Here is a 19,028-nt window from a genome sequence, read left to right on the forward strand (position 1 = left end):
GGTTTTACTGCAAAAGAGGTCACTTATAATGAAGGTTATATAAAATCTGCTCCATTGAGTTGGGAGGCAAAACGGCCACCAGGTAACAGAGCAGGACTGGGAGCTGCAGTGTGCACAGCATGAGCCACACAAAGCCCCGCTCACCTTGCTCCCAGCACAGGCCATGCTCTTGGAGGCTCAGCCTCAAGGCCAGATCTGTCTGTGAGACCTGAGCAACCCAGAGCCTGCTGCACAACATTTTAAATACCAAGCATTTCTGTGCCTTTTCTCTTGCCTCTGAACTATCTACATTATAAGTTCTTTAAAAACAGGCACTACACCTGTATGGTTTTGTAAACCACTAAGGTCTTTATTCACTATGATAACACAACGCATATGTGTAAATTAAATGAAACTCCTCAGTCTAAGTTTAAGCACCAAAAGCAGAATTCTCCTGTTGAAAGTGCATGGGGCACCCTCAGTTCAGGTGCTCTTCTTTTATGAACCCAAAACCTGTCCGTCACTCAAAGCTGAGGGAAGTGCTGACATTTCTGCACACGCCTCACAAGAAATAGGCCCTAAATGTTCTCTTTATGTCCAGTACAGCGGGGAAAAAATTGGGAAAAAAAAGTCACCAAGAGCCAGGTCACATGGCTGCAGGTGATGCATTCAGAATAGACCAAATCTAAGGGTGAATGTTGACATCCCCACTTCCCTCTACACACAGCCCTGCCAAACCAGCATTTCTGATATCACAGGAACAGTGTAGGCAGAGCTTAACCCTTGTGGTTTTGATACAGTACCAGTTCTTTTTTAATTTAGTTCCTTACACTGCTCCTGCTTTTGCTGCATTTCGATTTTATTCATGATCAGATTCATTTTTTTTTTCAGATATGCAGCATGGCATTAGAGCGATTTAAGAGACCACAGGAAACGTTTATTTGTTTAATAACTGCTGGCTTTCTACAGACTTTATAAGTCATTGTACAAACACCTTACAAGGGTTTATAAAACCAGCGTAATTACTAAATAAGTTTTGATCCAAATTTAAGTTGACAATGCTCCCCTCATAAACAGAGACAGAACTCAAACAACTTTAAACTACTTAAAAGTTGCCCCGTTTCCCTCCTCAGCCTTTAAAATCACCCTTCTGTTGTTTTCAGAATATTAAGATTATTTTAATAGCAGTACACATGCAATCACAGTTAACACTCCCTATTTGGGTGCTGTTTTAAGGATTATTTACAACCATTCTTTCCTAAAGCCATCTGGCGAAGTAGGTTTCCAGTAAAACCAACTGCTGTGTAGAAGAACAACACTAGTCTCTAGTAAATTAAGACTTGATGTTAGAGCAGGATTGAACTAAGTCAGAAACCAGTTCAAAATCCCTTTTCTGAGACACTAAATTTGAGTTCACTGTGCAGTTGTCATGAATTGATCCATTACTCAAACTATTCCTTCCAAATTATGTGGAACGTAAGCACTTTTACCTTGAAAGTGAAAAGAGACTACCAGATGCAAAGTTACAGACTTGAAGAATTCTCAGGGAACCTCTCTGCTCCATACTATAAACAATGAAACAACAGCTCCTTTAAACAAACCAGGGAAAGGCTTCCACGACCCCTGCCTTTGAAAACAATAGGTCTTCAGGAGAGCTCCCACAACTCTTGAATGCACACCAACACCCTCTCTTCATGCTCTAGTTCAAAGAAGAACTCTCCTTTTCCTGGAAAAATCAGAAAAGTATCTCCATCTTAAATAAAAACAGAGAGTACAAAGCAAGAATCAACATTATACTAAAACAAGAAACTGAAATGAGAGAAATTCTGAATTAAAATCTGCCAAGAAGCTTTAAACCACAAATGGACACAACTGCACATTCTGTAACTACATGCATACATATGTGCTTTTTTTTTCATGTTAGACAGAGACTCTTCCTATGGAAGAAAGTGTGAATGTTTGTGTATACATATCTACACACGTACGAGAAAAAAAAACTAAACTGAAGTAAATCTTGATTAGAGAACAAATAATTTCTGAGCCTCACCATGGCCAAATATCATCACTGCATTTCAAATACAGAAATAATGGCAAATTAAGCCAAAAAAAAAAAAAGATCAAGACCATTTACAGAAGAAGTTAAGTTTCTCCTCAGTACTCTACACACCCCTCAGATGAATCCAACCTTTGTTCACTTCAGAAGAAGCATATCACACACAAGATGTCCACTGCAAAAGAACATGACATTTTCAGAGCAAGAAACCTTATTCTTCTAGTAGCTGTTAACTCTAGGAAGCTGCTGAGCCTCCAATCTTCTTCCCAAGATTCCCTGCAAGAAACTCTCCCCTTGAAACCTGGAAAAGAGCTCCAGGACTAGCTTTGCCTCTACATCATTACTTAGGTGCTCTGACTCAAAATGAGTTGACCAATACCCAGGTCATGAGAATACCGTTGCCTGATCTTTATTTTCTACTGCAGAGGCGGCTGAGTTCATCAAGTAGCTCCTAATTACTGTTTTGCTTCAGCACAACAGTTGTCAGCCACAGAAATTCAGGACTGCTTAACAAACAAACAGTGGTAGAACTTCACACTGTGGTCGAACCACGTGAATAGCTCCTCACTACCTCTTCACAAATTGCATGATCAGACGGACACTACAGCAGAAGCGACTGTCGTTGGCTGAAGGAAACAGCAGAATGCAGCTGCATAGGCTACACCATGGCAAAACTCATTCACCATACATCAGGTTGAGGTGAAGTAGTAACTGCATCAGCTGTTTAAGTGCAAACCTGCATCAGTCAAACTTGTGGCTTTCAGATTGTCAAGTCAAATAGAAATCTACACTTCTATACTATCTGTTCTTCAGACATCAGAGCAATATCAGCTGTTAAGGAAACTGATACAGCAGACATATTCATTAAGGGCATTTTTTATATAAAAAATTTCTTCTAAATACCCAAACAAGTCTTCTGCAACTTACGAAAAATCAATTTTGCACTGAAATATCCAAGAATGCTTTCCCTATCATTCCTGACCAACACTGGAAATTCTGGACGATGAGTGCATTCAGCCTACATACTAGTTGTGATATCCCAGAAGTGCTCTCCCACTAACCCCTGGCTTACCAAAGCTGCTCAGAGTTCTTTCTAGAACTGCAATAAATGCAAGGAGACAGAAGAGTAGTATAAAATGTGCAAGACATGAAAGCAGAAAGCGGCAGCTGGGTTAATTCCACAGTGAACTGAAGGAGATGTGTATAAACCTATCCGCTGTTCCCCCTGCTGCACAGCATTCAAAGCTTCCAGTTCTGTTACTCACCAGCTCATCCAAGAGCGCTTGCTTATTCTTCCTTTTCATCATCTGCTGTAGCTGTTCCTCCTTCTGTTCAAGCAGTCTCCTTTGTTCATTTTCCTGTCGTTCTACCTCTAAAGCTTCCTCCAACTCTTTCTGCTCCCGGGTCTGAAATAGAGACGTTAGAAATTGACTCTCAGCAATCCTCATCCTTGCATGGAGTGAGATCCCTCACAACTCTTCTGCCTACCAGAGGAGCGAGGGCAGACCAAGCAATGGGAAAGCAGACAAATCTTACCTTCTAATGGTCATTATGGATGACAATTCTACCTTCTCTTCTTGTCCAGAGTAAAGATAGATTTTTACTGCGGTAGAAATTTTGCTGCAGTACAAAAAGTACTCATCTAGATTCTGGCTCTGAATGATAAGGAATGACAGAGGCTTTTCCTTATACCTTAGCTGTAAAATGAAGGCATCCCCTTTTTCTCTTACACACCTTACTTCTCAAGAGATGCAGGAAAGCAACAGAAAATATAATTTTACTAAATTTTCCCCGGTGACCCCTTTTGTAGAGCAGCTGCATCTTGTGTGCAAACTTGTGTTTATCAGTGGCATAGAAGAAGTGCATAAACTAGAACATATTTAAGTATGAACTCTGAACATCTTAACATTCCCAGAAGGTGAGGTATTTTCCCTACAACTTGAATAATGCTTGTGTGCCACAGGAGGAGAAAAGAAACAACTTACTAGGAAAATGATGACTGAGGTTTTGTTCATTTCTACAGATAAAAAAAGGCTTCTTAAAACTACTGAGTCAACTGTATTTAAAACTCATAGTAGAACTAAAAAGAAGAAGGCTCAAAAATTAACAGAACCACTGAAAGTCAAAAAGAAAAAAAAAGATTAAAGTTGAAGAACTTTATACAGAAGGGAGAATCAAAAGAATGCCCATCAGATCAGGCTGCTGGGTCCCAGGGAGGCCCAGTTACTCCTTGATAGAAGAGCTGACAGGTCCCATCACTTGTCAGAGTCAACCAATGATGCCTTCATTCTGCAAGTACCAGTGACACTGGTCAACAGAAAGTCACGAGATGCTCTCTGCTTGCGTTTAATGAAAGAAAACAAAAATCCTCCCATTGCTAACAGAGGTTATTTCAAAGAATTAATGCATCTACTTAGTTCAGTCAGCAGACCTAAGAGCTCAGGGTCTATAAAACACTCCAAGCCTCTTCCATTTCTATGCATAAAAACTGCCTGGATTTCACAGTGAAACAAAAGCAAAATTGTACAGAAAGTGCTGACAGATCTGAAAAACCAGCCCAGAAAAATCACCGTCATGAATAAGTAAACTAACATACAAACCTAAACTACATCACGCTACAGCAGTAACAGAATGATCACAAGTTAGAGCAAATTCTTTCTGAATGGAAGACCAAGCAAAACAACTAAAAACAAGAGAGCTCAACAGGCAGCAAGGGTTGTGCCAAGCTTAAAGCTAGTCTAGAAACAGTTCCAAGATCTGAAGAAATAAAGACGATCATGGTGAATGTCTGGGGCAAAGTCAAAACAAAAGAAGTAATATGATGTACTACTTGATCACTACTGATTTTGACTTTCTCGTATGACAGCGCGACAAGAGAAAAACAACCTTAAGATCACTCATGTCAACGTATTTCCAGTAGAGATGAAAAAAAACTGCTGAGGTCTCAGGTCCAGTATGGCTTTCAACTTTGGTCCTTTCTGCCTCCCAAACAAAAGCTCAAACTGGAACAGGCAAAGGGTTAAAATAAATATAAATTAAATGGCATGCATCAAGAGGGACAGAAAATATCAACGTTTCCTCGGAAGCAAAACATGGCCATGGACAATTATTTGTCAGTCCAGGAACAAAGGGACAAAGGCCAACCATGAGAAGTTTAGGCTTGAAATAACCACATCTTTTCTTATTCAAGGAGAAAAGACATTCTAAAATCTGAGAAGAGCTAGAGGAAAAAAAAGGCACCATTTCAGCTTTTAGTAGAGGGGTAAATTTATGGGCAAGATTGTGTGTTTTTGTAATAGCAACTGTGTCAATTGGGCAAAAAGAAAAAGCTTCAGACTTAGGGGAGATCTGGAGACATGAAGACTTGCTCAGCACAGCAAGTCCATACAGCAGAGGAAACAGAAGACCCAGAGGGCTTGGGTGGGTACAGAGGATTACTGCGCTGCTCGATGTGATCACACTGCTAGTGCACCAGCTGTCTGCAAGTCAAGTACCTGAACGGAACACGGGCAGCAGGTAAAGCACACTGCTCTTATGGCAACGCAAGAGGTTGTGCCTATGTTGAAAATAAGATAGCCCAAGATTTGTGAGGTCTCTTCCAACTCTGAAGCAAAGGATATTGCACAGTGTCACACACAGGATAACAGATCAGAGAGATGGTTCCCTAGGGAAATTTCCTTGCCTTTAAAAGGAAGAGGTTCAAACAAACATTTTTGAGATTCCAGTCTCCTCCTGTGAAATCCTACTGCTAAAGAAATCACTTTGAGTTTTGCCACAGACTTTAGGGGAGTGAGGATTTCACCCCTACTGATTTGAAAGCCAGTCCCTAGTACAACTGGAACACAAACATAAAACCTTGTTAAGTCGCACTCTGGGCAGACATTTTCCTTCAAGAATCAATAAAAATGTTAAGTACTTGATCAGTATAAAAATACACAGGTTAAACTTTTCTTACAGAAGGAGATGTTTGCAAGTTTATTTTTAAAGAACAGAATTCTATCTGAGCCATATTTTAGTGAATACATCTTCAAAGAACCGTGTGTTTTGCATATAGATAGTATACATAATATACACAATACTCCTGATGTTACTGTTATCAGCTCCTGAACAAAAGTTTAAATGTTTGTTTCAACAGCTTCCATTTTAAATTTTGCATAAGCCAGACCTGTGCTTTCCTTCAGTTTTACAGTTCTCCCTTGGGAGCTTGCTTCATAATGCCTGCATCTGGATTCCTTTTACCCTTCAGATGAGAAAGGAGCGATTGTCCTCGTATAGGAATGAAGTTGGTCTCTCCTGGATATTGTCCAATGAGACTGCCAGCACAATGTAGTGGTGATGTATTAAATACAGATTTCACTGCCTGTCCCTCTTTTTAAATGCTTTCCAAAATAGAGGATAATTGCATTCCAACTATCAATTTCATCTCTCTAAGCAGCACTAAATATCAGTATCACAGAATATTAGCATATTGTAGTTTTGAATACAAAGTGAAGTATGCATAAGTGCCTTCAGTTTTGGCTTGCTTTTATGATACTTTAGAAAGTATGTCACTTTGAAAATCCTTTAATTCTTCTGCTAATGAATAAAAACTGTAAGGGAGAGAAGTTAAACTAACCAGTTTTATCTTGTTTTTCTGAATGACTTCTTTGTTATCCTTCTGGTACAGCTCCATTTTCCTTTTGGTGTTCTCCAAATCCACATTGTTAGTCAAGTTAAATACTGCATAAACATTAGAAAGACAGAAAGTATTAGATCAGTGTGCACTTCTATCACAAAGAAATACTATTCTTACACACTCCATACTTCCAGCAACAGACACAAACAACACAATAACAGAATTTACTTAGATATGCCTCGCAGAGCAAGATGCAGCCTGCTAAATCCCTGCAAACTTCAACAGAAGCCAGTAGAGTTTCTTCAGGTTTCTACATCTGTAATAGATACAAATTTGAATCTTGCATCCTGTTTTATGAAATTGATAATGATGCACATGAGTAATCATGGTACTGTCAGTAATAGACTGACCTTTTTAAGTAGCAGTTGCAGCTATGTTCCAATTAAATGACATTAGCTAATTAACCAGCTCCAGTTAGATGAAGTTAGACTAAATGCATACATATTAAGACAAGGTTAGAAGTCAAGCTGGTCCATTTCATAAGATGATCTAATGTACAGAGACTACAGAGATCAGATTTTTCAGGTACTCAGATTGATTTCACACTTCACTGACTTAAAGGTACCAACGTACAATTACCTAATTACAAAGAATCTGCAGATGCACCCAGATTAATTGGTTAAAATGACATTTTTTTGATGCCTCTTGTCAGTGATAGGCAAGATCTCACATAATTATGAGCAAGCAGAGTTGGCCAGCAAGCTCCATAGTTTAGCAGAGCATTCCGGACCATCTACATACGGCATGGACTACACCTCAAGAATTGATGGGTTTCTATAATCAACAGCTTGAAAGATGGTTGGATGATCAGTAATTCAATACAGTGTCTGAGTCTTTCACCTCTAGGTCACTGGTTCAATTGTGGGTCAAGTGAATTCCAACTGAAAGCCATTATCACTGGGAAGTCGCCGGTGTTTGATACCAAAAGTGGATGCTGGGCTCATGTCCACCTCCCTAAAGCTTTACGAAGACCATAAATGTACAGTATTCTTCCCAGAGACTTTTAAGAGCTTTGTCACACACCTACTGTAAGCTTACAAAAGCAGCAGAGTACTTTACACAGTCATTGATGAATCCCTTCCAAGAGAATAAAGGCACCACAGTTGTGCAAACAATCAGCAGGGGAAGGGGTTCCAGTGCAAACACCAGCACAGCAACTGGAGGATTTTTATTTAGTTCTCTGTTCCTAGTTTTCTCAAGTGACTAGAGCCAACTGAACCCGGTGCACATGTACCACTGCAAAATTATTTGTGCAAACGAGGCTGAGAGAAACAGAAGGAAAAAGAATGATATCTGTGCTGCTTCCTGTCAGAACAGCAGAACATCTCAGTTCGGAAAAGATTAAAAACCCCTTATTCTTTTCTCCCCTCCACAAGTAATGTGGCAGAAATTTACTTACAGAATGTCTCTAGATAAGACAATCCACCAATAACCCAGACTGGCAAGGCAGTTGAGAGCAATTAGAGAAACAAAAAAAAAGCAGATTTAGGCTAGATCTTATGAGGAAATTCTTTACTTAAAGGGCAGTAAGGCACAGGCTGCCCAGAAGTGGTGGGTGTCCCATCCCTGGAGGTGCCCAAGGTCAGGCTGGAAGGGGCCCTGGGCAGCCTGAGCTGGTGGGTGGCAAACAGTCCACAGCAGGGAGTTGGAACTGGATGGACTTTAAGGTCCCTTCCAACTTAATCAATCTGTAATTCCAGAAAATTGAAGCACGAGAGATCAGTTACTGGGAGTAGAAGGGGAAGGTCTGAAGTGTGAGAATCGCTGGCTACAGCTGGACTAACCCAGCAGTACAGCCTACACTTCTCCCAGGCACAGGCAGTCACCTCTCCCCCTGCTCCGACTGCAGGACGCCGGGTGCTTCATGGTGTCTGCAGAAACCTTTCAGTAAGCTGAACTGGCTCAGTAAAGGCAATGGACAGCTGCCAGAGATGGTGCAAGGGAACTAATAGAAACGTAAGAACAGTCTTTCCAGGAGTACATAACTAACACTTTATCTTATTTCTATCTGAAGTATTCAGTCTTTCCTTGAACCACAGCAAAAAGGGTTAGGCAGGATATAGTTGAATAAATCCATGATCTTAAACAAAATGCTGTATCTATTATTTTTTCCCTTTTCTAAATAAGCAGCACTATCAAGAGGACCAACATTTTATTTCAGTCTGGCTCATGATAAGCAGCCAAACTCTTGCAGCCCTGCCCCAGCATCCTAACTTCAGGAGGGATCTGAGAGGCAGGCTGGTTTTGTGGGCTAAGCATTTGATTGGGAATCAAAACCTGGGTTCAATTTCCAGCTTTGCTGCTGTTCTAGGGCAGATCACTAGACCTCTACACTGCAGGTCTCCCATCTGTGAGAACCACAAGCAGGAGGATGAAGCTTCCTTTCTCCTGTGTATGTTCTGCTGAGTCTCCTTACTATAGCTCCGTGCAGCACCTATCTCAGGGTCTTGATCTCACCTCCGGTGGAGCCCTGGACATTACCACAAAACAACTCTTTGTTCTGAGAGCTCTCTGACTTTCAAAGCTCAGCTCCTTGGGTTTTGGAAGCAAATTACTAATTTCAATCTATTTTTCCTTGCTCCAAAAGGGCTGTAAGAACATTTCCAGTTTCTTATTGCAATTACATATTGCTTTCCAGACCTGGCAGAATTTCCTTAATAAAACACATTATTTCAGTGTAAGTTTTTATTATTTTAGGGAAGATTTGACCTCCAGTTTTCTAGTCTACAGTCCCCAGCTGACAAGCAGCTTCACATTTGAGTATTACAGCATAGAAGAATGGTCATGTGAAAATGCTGGCATACAATCAGATCAAGGCTCTGCAATGACAGCAGCTGCATGGGAATGTCAGCACTTCCTACAACTTAAATCCACACACAGCTCTGTAAACTTTTCAATGACGACACAAGAAAGAAATAGCATATGAGACATGCTGTGCTAGCAGGATGCCCAGATGCCACCTTCAGGTGCAAGAGGAAGAACAAGATGAGATGCCAAAATGCCTCTGGCTCCTGAACACCTCAGTTGTTTCTTTAAAAGTGACCCAGCAATAAGCAGATGACCAAGGTTTTGCAAGTACTGCTGCTTGAAACATTCAAGTGGGACCTTCTGTTTGTTTGTTTTTTTCCTCAGTTATTAATAGATTTAACAATGCACATCTCAGTTTGTAAAACACCAGATTAAAACTCTTCTCAAGCAAGAAGGCAAACTTTAGACACAGGCAGATGTCTACCTTTATTTATAAATACTTATAAAAGTGAGTAATCTTGACACTTTCTATCACCTTGTATCACCTTGCAGCCAAGTGCTATGTTTACTTCGCCCTCTGTTTCCCTGCGGTGGCTGGAAACCATGGGGAGAACCCTCCCTGCAACCAAATCTCCTTGTACTGATTCTTCTCTGCATGTCTTACTCTACTTTGCCACCTGAGGACATGGTAGGGCAGCAGTCAAAGATTTGGACCTCTCCTAAACCTTTAGAGACCAGAACGGATTCCTCCTGCTAAACAATAACTCACCATCACTGAGGAGAAACACTGCCTTGGTCCCAGCCATCCTTAGCTCTGGTTCCCCAACACCAAGGGGTCCTCATTTCAAGGCTTAATATACTAGAGATTTATGTTTTGTTGCAGTGGTGTGAAGACCTGGTTGTGTCTATACCAAGATCAGAATCAACAGCAGTCCTTGAATAAATGAAAAGAATATCCTCCCTCCAACGTAAATACCCTAGCAGCAAAACAAACTGTGCTGACACTGCACAGTTATCAGTGGCCAACCTGTCAGCCAAAATACTTTCTAACATATTTTCTAATTTCTTCGTCATGGGCTTCAAACCCAAATGTAATTCCTACATTCCCTAATCAAAAATTAGAGAATGCAAACTCTTGCCATTTTATCCCCACAATTACAATAGTCAGGTTCATTCTGTAAGGGGGACTAAGTTGTGCAAAATAACTTCCTTCTCTTCTCCTGTGCCCCCTGCACTATTTACCTGGTGTTTAAAAACCAGCAAGTATCAAATCGAAAAGCATCACAGCAACTAATACTCAGCATCTTACCTCCTCTATATGTAGGACTACACAGCATTGTTTGACTTAGTTTTATCTGCATTTTGTCAGAAATTTATTTTTACACAATTCTTCCAAATGTTGCTTTGACAAAAACAAAACTTACAACAAAAATCATAAAACTAGAACAGAAAATGTTTTATAAAAAAAAAAACCAACATGCTACACCTATTCTGAAAAAATATTGGTATAGGTCTGAATACGACTGGCAAAGCAGATGGCTAGTTTGAAAAGGTCTCAAAGAGAAGACAGACTTATTTTTGTCTGTGTTAAAATATAGCATAAGCTGATATCAGAGGCCTGAAACCCTTCAGGGAAAAGAAACAGAAGCTGTTTTGTATGCAACAATTATTTATCTACTTATCCATCTCACACACTAGTTGGTTTATAAAATGACTTGCCTTGAGACATCTGTTGAAGTACAACAGGAAAACTATTGTGTTTTCCTGAAACTTCTCATTCTGTTTAGGTAAAACTCCTTCCTTTGGAAATTGAGCCTCTGCAGGGAGACTTTCACTGCTTTTTAAAAAACGACATTTATTCTGCAGTTCTTTAAGAAATGGGAAAGTACTTTCTTGTTAGAAAAGGAACTGGAAAATTTGAGCCCAAACTTTGGATTACATGGAACAGAAAGTTGTCCAGAGATGAAGCACTGTGTGTACGTCACCCCACTGTGGAACTTCAAAGTTGATCCATCAAAACATCCTTGTTTTATGTTTGAGATACTGAAAATTGTCTGAGATTTCTCCTCCTAGAAAAGACGGTAATGTTATCAGGTGAAAATATTTGTTATTCAAATATTAGGCTCACTGCCTCTCTCGTGAGACAGTCGGTGGTTAGATTAATGCCCTACCAAGTCAGTTCCTATGTTGGTCCCCTCTCTCTCATCCACAACCCTCTAAAAACCTTCTCCTTCCATTCTCTGTACTTCTAGCTGAACCCAGCTAGTGGGAAAATGGCCACATATCCAACTCTTTTCTGTAAGAGAAATACATGGATTAAGGAAAATACCAGTTTGCTATAAACGATATTCCTCCTACCTTACTTCCAAGAACTCCTCCATTACCATCACTGCAAACAGCCAGCTAGAGACTGGGAATGGCAGAAGGGCTTTGGGCAGAGCACTCCACGATCACATCCTCAGCCTGCACAGGGAGCCCAGAGCTGCTGTGGCACCTTTGCTCAGTGCTTTCCATCTCTGAGCAAACCCATGGGGCCTCTCTTTTATGAGGGTGGGAGCAGCTTGGTGGTGGAAGAGACAGATCAAATCTTAAGAGATCTCTTTCCACCAACATTACCACAAAATAATTATCAGGAAAAACAAAATGCAAAATTAAGCCAGGAAAAAAAAAAGCTAGTTAGGTATTATTAGACATTTCTGTCTATCTTCAGTTGTCTTTTCTTGTGACAATTTTCCAGAAAACAACTTGGCATTGAATTGAATTATTTGAATCACTAACCCCCATCAGGTCCAAGAAAGATCATTTTGACTGCAACAGCATGATATTGAAATCTTAGTTCAGATGAGATGACTCAAACTGATCTTTGATAAACCCACTATTTCATATTAGGTTCCTCTCATTTTCAGCAATGGCAAAACTGTCTTTTTACACACACAGGAAAAACCTCAAACAATAACAACATAACCCACAAGCGATCACAGATAACAAAATCCTGTCTACCCAAGGATCAGTTCATAGATAAATGTTCTGAGCAAACAAGTCACCAGGCAGCAGGTACTGCACAAAGTCTTAGAGAAGTAATGAGATCCCAGAATCCAAGGGGCACAAACACAGAAGCCTCCTTCCAACATGAGTGTTTCAAAAAGCAGTAATAACTATTAGCAACTGTGTCGTGGTAATGCCTAGAGGCCCCAGTCAGGTATCAGGACAGTGTGTACACACAGGCTAGGAGGCAGGCCCCTGCTGTGGAAAGCTGACACACCTGGTTTTCCAAAACTGGCAGCGAAGATATCCTGGGGAAGAAGAAAGTCTTGTAGGAAGCACAAGAAAAGTGTACGTGACGTCCAGAGACTGTGACTCTGGTTGCAAACTCTACGGTTCAACCTCGTCCCTCTCAGCAGGACACAGGCCTGACTTATTCCAGTAGATGTTGTATCGCTCCCAGTGACGTTTTAACCTTCTCACTTCATTTTTACTCCTAGTGCTAATGACAACTAACTGTTTACAGTGTTACCAAATTGTCCAACTGATTTTTCCTTCAGGAGAAAGTCTGCATTAAAATGTGGTTTCTATTTTAAAGCCTTGTATAACACATTTTAGCCCAAAGCATTATTTAGTGGTTGCATTCTAAGCCACTTAAAAATGTGTTTTTTATAACAGCAATCTTAAGAGGTGACTACCCTAATGTTTGACCTTTTCCCCCACCTCTTTCACTGTACCACCCAACACTTTCCCTTAAATAAAAAAGTCTGTAGTTAGAATATGCCTGATACAAAGGGGGAAACGTGCTCCAAGTGAGGCCATACATCACAGCAAGGGAATGAAACACTGCAGTCACTACAAATGCTGGAGATGGTCTACCCAAAGCACTTGGAAAAGCTATCAGAATCATGCCAGGGTCACAGAAGTATACTTACATGGGATGCTTACATATCTTCTCTGCCAAGCAACTGATTTACCTGAAACCCCCTCACAACTTAAGAAACAAAACTGAGCAGCAAAGAGCAAACAGCAAAGCTGTGCTTTTTAACACTTTGAAATTCTCACAGAAAAACTGGAAATTTAGGGCAGGGAAAAGAGAGGGAGATCTGGTTCTCTGCTGCCTAGCTTCCCAACCTGGTGGCTCTAACAACCACCAGCAGCCACTGCCAACCTGCCATACATTGGCCCCACGAGGCAGAGCTTTGCTCCGCATGACTACACTCTTTCTTTCCCTTTCTGTAGCCCAGTTTCCCACGTGCACAAACGAGCAGGAAATTCACATATACAAAGAAAAGGGAAATGACTGCTCTTACCAGTAAAATCTGAAATACCCTCAGAGTTGAAGATGTCTCTAACGTATTGTTCTGCCGTGCCACACGCACCGTGCCCTAAAAATGCTGAAGAAGTTAACACTGCTGTGTACCAGACAGCAGTCAGGTGGAGAGCTCTGCTCAGGAACAGGCAGGGACGTTTGGGGAGATTACAACAGTCAATGAAGTTTGAAAGGAAAAATGCAACTATGGGAAAAGAATGGGGCTTGAATTCTCATTGGATGCATTCTTGAGTCTAACCAGCCCTCTGGATTGCAGATCTATTTTACATTAGTAGATCATAAATTACTCCTGTGACTGTGAAAATTAACAGCCTTTTGACTGCACCCTTTCCTTCCTCACACAACCCTGGCTGAAACTCCAACAAGGAAGGAGCTATTTCATCTTTCTGGTCCTTGTGGTATTTTAGGTGTCCCTTTCCAGTAAGTAACTTCAATTCCTGACGTGCGTTTGCTGAGCTCCTATGCAGTGTGTTTGCAGGACCAGCACAGTAACAGAAAACTCACTCTTCTTCACAAGGTTACGAGCACCAGATGCGAGTTCTGCTGCTTCTCAAGCAAACTGCTATCAGAGCCTCTGGAATCATCTGAAATTTAACTACCTAATCCTAAGAGCTGGGGAATCACACCATGCTGCACAAATTGACGAGGTTCAGGAGCTTTCAGGCAAAACTTCAGCTCCCTTGTTGCAGATACCAAAATATCATGTAACAGCAGTAAGTGGGAAACCTGTATTTAAAGCTACACAAACACAAAGCGGTTTTCCTTTCTGTGTGCACACACTCTTCCAGGATCCTCTGGCTAAGCTGCAATCATTCTTTCTATTCACTCTCTCCTTCCTCTACACCATCCAAAAAATATACAAACAGAACTACACCCACATTGTCTCCTCCAGATATTTGGACCCATATGAGTGTGCCTGGTGTTTCCCAGCCACACAATTTAGCTCTCCAGCTTCAGCCTTCTGATGCCAACAAAAACATGACACATTGCTCACAGCAGTAAGTGTATTGGATATGTTTCTACAAAACGCCATAATGCACAAAGGAGCAAAGGCTCCTCTGAAAAGCTGAAAGGGAGCGGCATCTCCATGACTTCCTTCAAATGGCATTCACTGCCTTTCCTGCACATTTTAAGCCACCTCTTCATCCTCCAGGACAAAAAAAAAAAAAGCCCATAAAACCAAAAAGCAAACCATTTAGGAGTCTCTCCTTTGAACACATCCATGTTTTTCTAAGCAAAATCCATCACTCCACCATAAATCACAAGTCACCCTAACTAAGAAAAAAATAAACTCTGTTGATAACATAGGCCCTTTCCAAAGGGCAAAGTTCTACTTCAACTAAACCAAAGAGAAAGAAATCAATGCCTGTTCCTAAACCTTCTTCTTCTGCACAGCAACATAAAATGCTACCACAGTGGTATGTAAGGTCATCAGCTTCAAAGCAGCTTCAACTACTGTAACTTGCAGAAGCAAAACTGATGAAAGACACCATATGGCTCCTGTCATGGTAGATAAAGCTAATGGAGGCGTATAATGAAAATTTGAATTTCTCTTCTGTTTAATCTTTCCCAGTGCAGCACCAACAACCCTCTGCAAGCCTTTCTTTTTCAGCTATAAAGCACTACTTCCACTTTGAATCATGTTTTTCCTCTGGCAGCTACATGTTCTACTTCACAGCACTCCACAGTTCAGCAAATATGGTTAAAATATACAGGAAAAAAAAGTAATTAAATAAACATCTGATACTACAATAAATTCTATTACAGGAACCCAACTTAGACATTCTCATAGGTTGCTTGTCAAGATAAAGGCCTATGGTCTCATGAGCACAGCCCGTCAAAAAACGCAAGCATTAAGACTTACCAATTTCTTCTATTTCTTCCAGGAAATCATTATATTCACTTAGACTGGGAAAGTCATCCTCTCTTTTATTGTATCTTTGAGAAAGAAGAAACAATCATTTACATAATGCACACAGATGAAATTTCAATTCAGCAAGGCTCTTGCTGCAAGCATATTAAGTATTGACCTAGTTTTATCAACAATGCTCTTTGTGACTCCCACAACTGACCAATGTACAGTCTTTAAAACAAGACAGAAGTGCTTGGAAAGGAGACAGTCTGGTATAAATCAGTGCTATCTTTCCCTACTATTTGCAGGCTCCTTTTCTATCATTACAGGTAAACAGGAGCACAAAACCTAGCAAATAGTTATTTCCAAACCACCCTGACATCACGAAAAACCTGCTAAAGGCAGAGACAACAGCAACACCCACAAGAAAAGTTTTTTCTGCAAGTATCAGAAGAGAGAGTTGGGCTGTTTGCCAACAAGAGAAAGCTTATGTCAGCAGCAAACTCAAAAGTGCTACGTGATTATCTTACTCCATATCAATACATCCTTCCAGAACTCATTTATTCAACTCTTTGTAGCTGGAAAAACAGGACAACAAGTCTGGCTAGAACATGGACAAGCTCTCAAAGTCAAGATACATAGGCTTTCACAAGAAAATACAGAGCTGAAATTCTGCCTGCTCTGCAGACCAAGACACATGACACCTAGAAACAGAAAAATCAAATTCTGAGAACTCAGGCACGGTTCCAATTTGGAGGGGTTTTTTTGTTTGTTTTTTGTGTTTTGGGTTTTTTTTTTTCACTCTACTAAAAATTAATCTGGCAAATTCAAGCAGGCCAAGTATTTTCCAACATTTTTCTGTTCTAACTATGCTTCTTTTTGTGTTTAGTCAACCAAGTTGACTTCATTCCAATTTTAAGTTTACTGAAGCTAACAAAAGTTATAATCAAACCTCAAAATTATTACTTTCCACATCAGCATCTTGGTATTCAATGAAGCAATTTTCCTACATCTTGGCAATATTGTAAGATTCATTTATTCCAAGTCTTCACTAAGACTCAGACAAAGGCTGCCAAGGTTATGATTTACCTGCGTGTTCCCTTTTGCACACCTCTCTCCAAGTTAGCTACATCCCATCAGGCCTTCTTTTCTCACTCATCAAGTGGCCTACTTTTTTCCTCGTAAAATACTGTTTTATGGCCACAAGACACGAGATGCAATTTATCTCAACTCCAAGAGCTCTCAAATCCACATGATGGTCTCGCAACACAATGCTTGTAAGCAATCATTTCCGCTAACAATTGCTGCGTGAAGTAGAAAACAATACAAACACAGCTTCTCTTTTGCCCATTTTCATTTGGAAGGGAACTAGCCTTCAGTTCTCCAAACAGGTCCCCAGGCAACAAAACAGCCCAGGTCCTAATTCTGCCCCACTCCCATGTTCACCCCCCTCAAAGGGAAAGCAGCTGTGGTCCTCAGCATGAAATCATCTCCATTTGGGAGGCAGGTCTTTGCCAAGTACCCCACACAAAAACACCCAACATTTTCTAGTGCTAAGCAGGAATTCCTCCAGGCTAAGTTGAGACTTCATTCCTCAGCCATTGCATAAAGTCAGACTCTTCCCTCGCTGTTAAATGGAGGCAAGTTAAGTTATGGCGTTGGTTTTCAGGAGTTTTTATTCGTTTGTTTTTAAACTGACACTGGAAAAATAAGGATTTCTAAAACTGGGATCCATGACACAGACCCACATTCTCGTCTTTTAACTGGTGACACTCACATTTTCAGCACTTTCTTACGAATTTCCACTTCCTTGTCAACAGCAGGATCGTCGAAGAGCTGTACCCTGAAGTTACTCTTCCGCAGCGGCGTATCGCACTCGTGGCAGTTCCCAGCCCCCCTCACAAACAGCAGCTCCACACAGCTCTCACATCTGAGGGAGGACACAGAAGCACACGCACGTTAAGCAGTAACTGAAACACCTGATGACTCGCTGTTTCGTTGCACACACTCTCTAAACAAGCATATCTCCCCTTTCTTTCACTCCTCGCCCATGGTAACACTGAACTCCGCAGCCCTCCACCCGCAGCATCCTGCGCGGAGCAGGCGCCCGCACCATGCCTGCAAGGGGACCTCAGCAACACAAAGGCATTCACTCACCCTGCCCAAACAGCTTCACCTCCTTGCTAAGCCTGAAAGCTAATCCAAACACAATGATGGGTTTTGTGTCACGAGGAAGTTTGTTTATTGACACCAAACTCATTTCACACGAAGCAGGCTGCAATATCCTTATTTACTCTGAGCACTACCTTGCCACACAAAAAGTCCCGTTTATTTTCTCAGCGCAACGAGGGACAGCAGATCCTGCCCAGAGCCTCCCAAGCCCTTTCCAGCATTACTATGGAAGAACTGTTGCAACAAACCCAGCTGAACTCCAGCCCAGCACGAAGAAAGAAACCCAAAAGAATCCCTATATCGTTTTTAGCAGTGCCCAACACTCTGCACCTCTCCCACACCTTCTGTTCATACTTTTAAAATCGCACATAAATATGCATCTTTACACAAAAACAAAAAATACCCTTCTGGATTTATTTCTTCTATCTTAACCAAGACTGCAGATTTAAGGATGACATTAGCTAACAAGTCAGTGGGCATTTAATAAGGAAGGAGTGCACTAGGAGCTAAGTTATTTTTTAAAAGGTACTTGGGTACGAATAAGTGCAAATTTCTAGCAGAGGGCAACACCTGCTGCAGTCACTTCCTACTGCCACGGGGGGCAAGGGGTGTCTATTTATAACCTAGGCGTATTGAAGCCAAGACAGTCATACATTAAGGGCTGTGCCTTCACCAGCCCAGCACAAAATCTAAACAAGTTAAGGGAAGCAATATTGACATGGTTGCAAAGGATCTTAAACAGAACTTCCACCCCATGGACCTGCTCCCAACTAGACTGGTTCCAGTACACACACACACAGAGCTATCTACTATCAACCAGTTTTGCCCAGCTGCTGTTTGCAAGACTAGAAAGTGCAAGACAAATGTGACTGTCTCCTACAATTAAAAAAAAATACTGCAATTTTTTTGTTAAGAGAAGTAGAACTCCAGCTCTGTAATGCATCTTGCAGCTGACTGCACTGAAGAGCAAACACTGGATTTATCTAGAGATCCTCCTGCCTGGTATTCCTCTGGTTAGAGGAACAAACACATTTAAATGCACTTGAGCTGGGAAAAGAAAGATCAAACCTTTTGGTAAGCTACGTCTGAAAGTCAGAAGTTACAAGGACATCAGCTCAGGCTGTTGTAGGGAGGAATTTAACTCACTGTTAAGCAACATCAAATGAAATAAAGAGGGGAAAGGAAGGGAAGGGAAAGGCTCTTTCTGCTTCCCACAACTAGCCCACGCCTGCAG

At 41.1% G+C, this 19,028-nt stretch overlaps 1 protein-coding gene across 1 annotated transcript in view; it reads right to left on the reverse strand.

The window, feature by feature from the left end:
• The window catches only part of MNAT1 (MNAT1 component of CDK activating kinase), a 112,516-nt gene that overhangs the window by 65,107 nt on the left and 28,381 nt on the right, over window positions 1-19,028 (reverse strand). Inside the window, exons 2-5 of the mRNA XM_065747686.1 lie at window positions 17,400-17,552; window positions 15,635-15,708; window positions 6,648-6,751; window positions 3,298-3,438 (exon numbers count right to left, since the gene is read on the reverse strand). Coding sequence (XP_065603758.1) covers window positions 3,298-3,438; window positions 6,648-6,751; window positions 15,635-15,708; window positions 17,400-17,552 — 472 coding nt within the window. The remainder of the gene's footprint in view (window positions 1-3,297; window positions 3,439-6,647; window positions 6,752-15,634; window positions 15,709-17,399; window positions 17,553-19,028) is intronic.

This window comes from Cyrtonyx montezumae, unplaced genomic scaffold, assembly GCF_038088225.1.
Source record: "Cyrtonyx montezumae isolate F1298 unplaced genomic scaffold, pur_monq_1.0 scaffold_10, whole genome shotgun sequence".
Classification (NCBI taxonomy): Eukaryota; Metazoa; Chordata; class Aves; order Galliformes; family Odontophoridae; genus Cyrtonyx; species Cyrtonyx montezumae.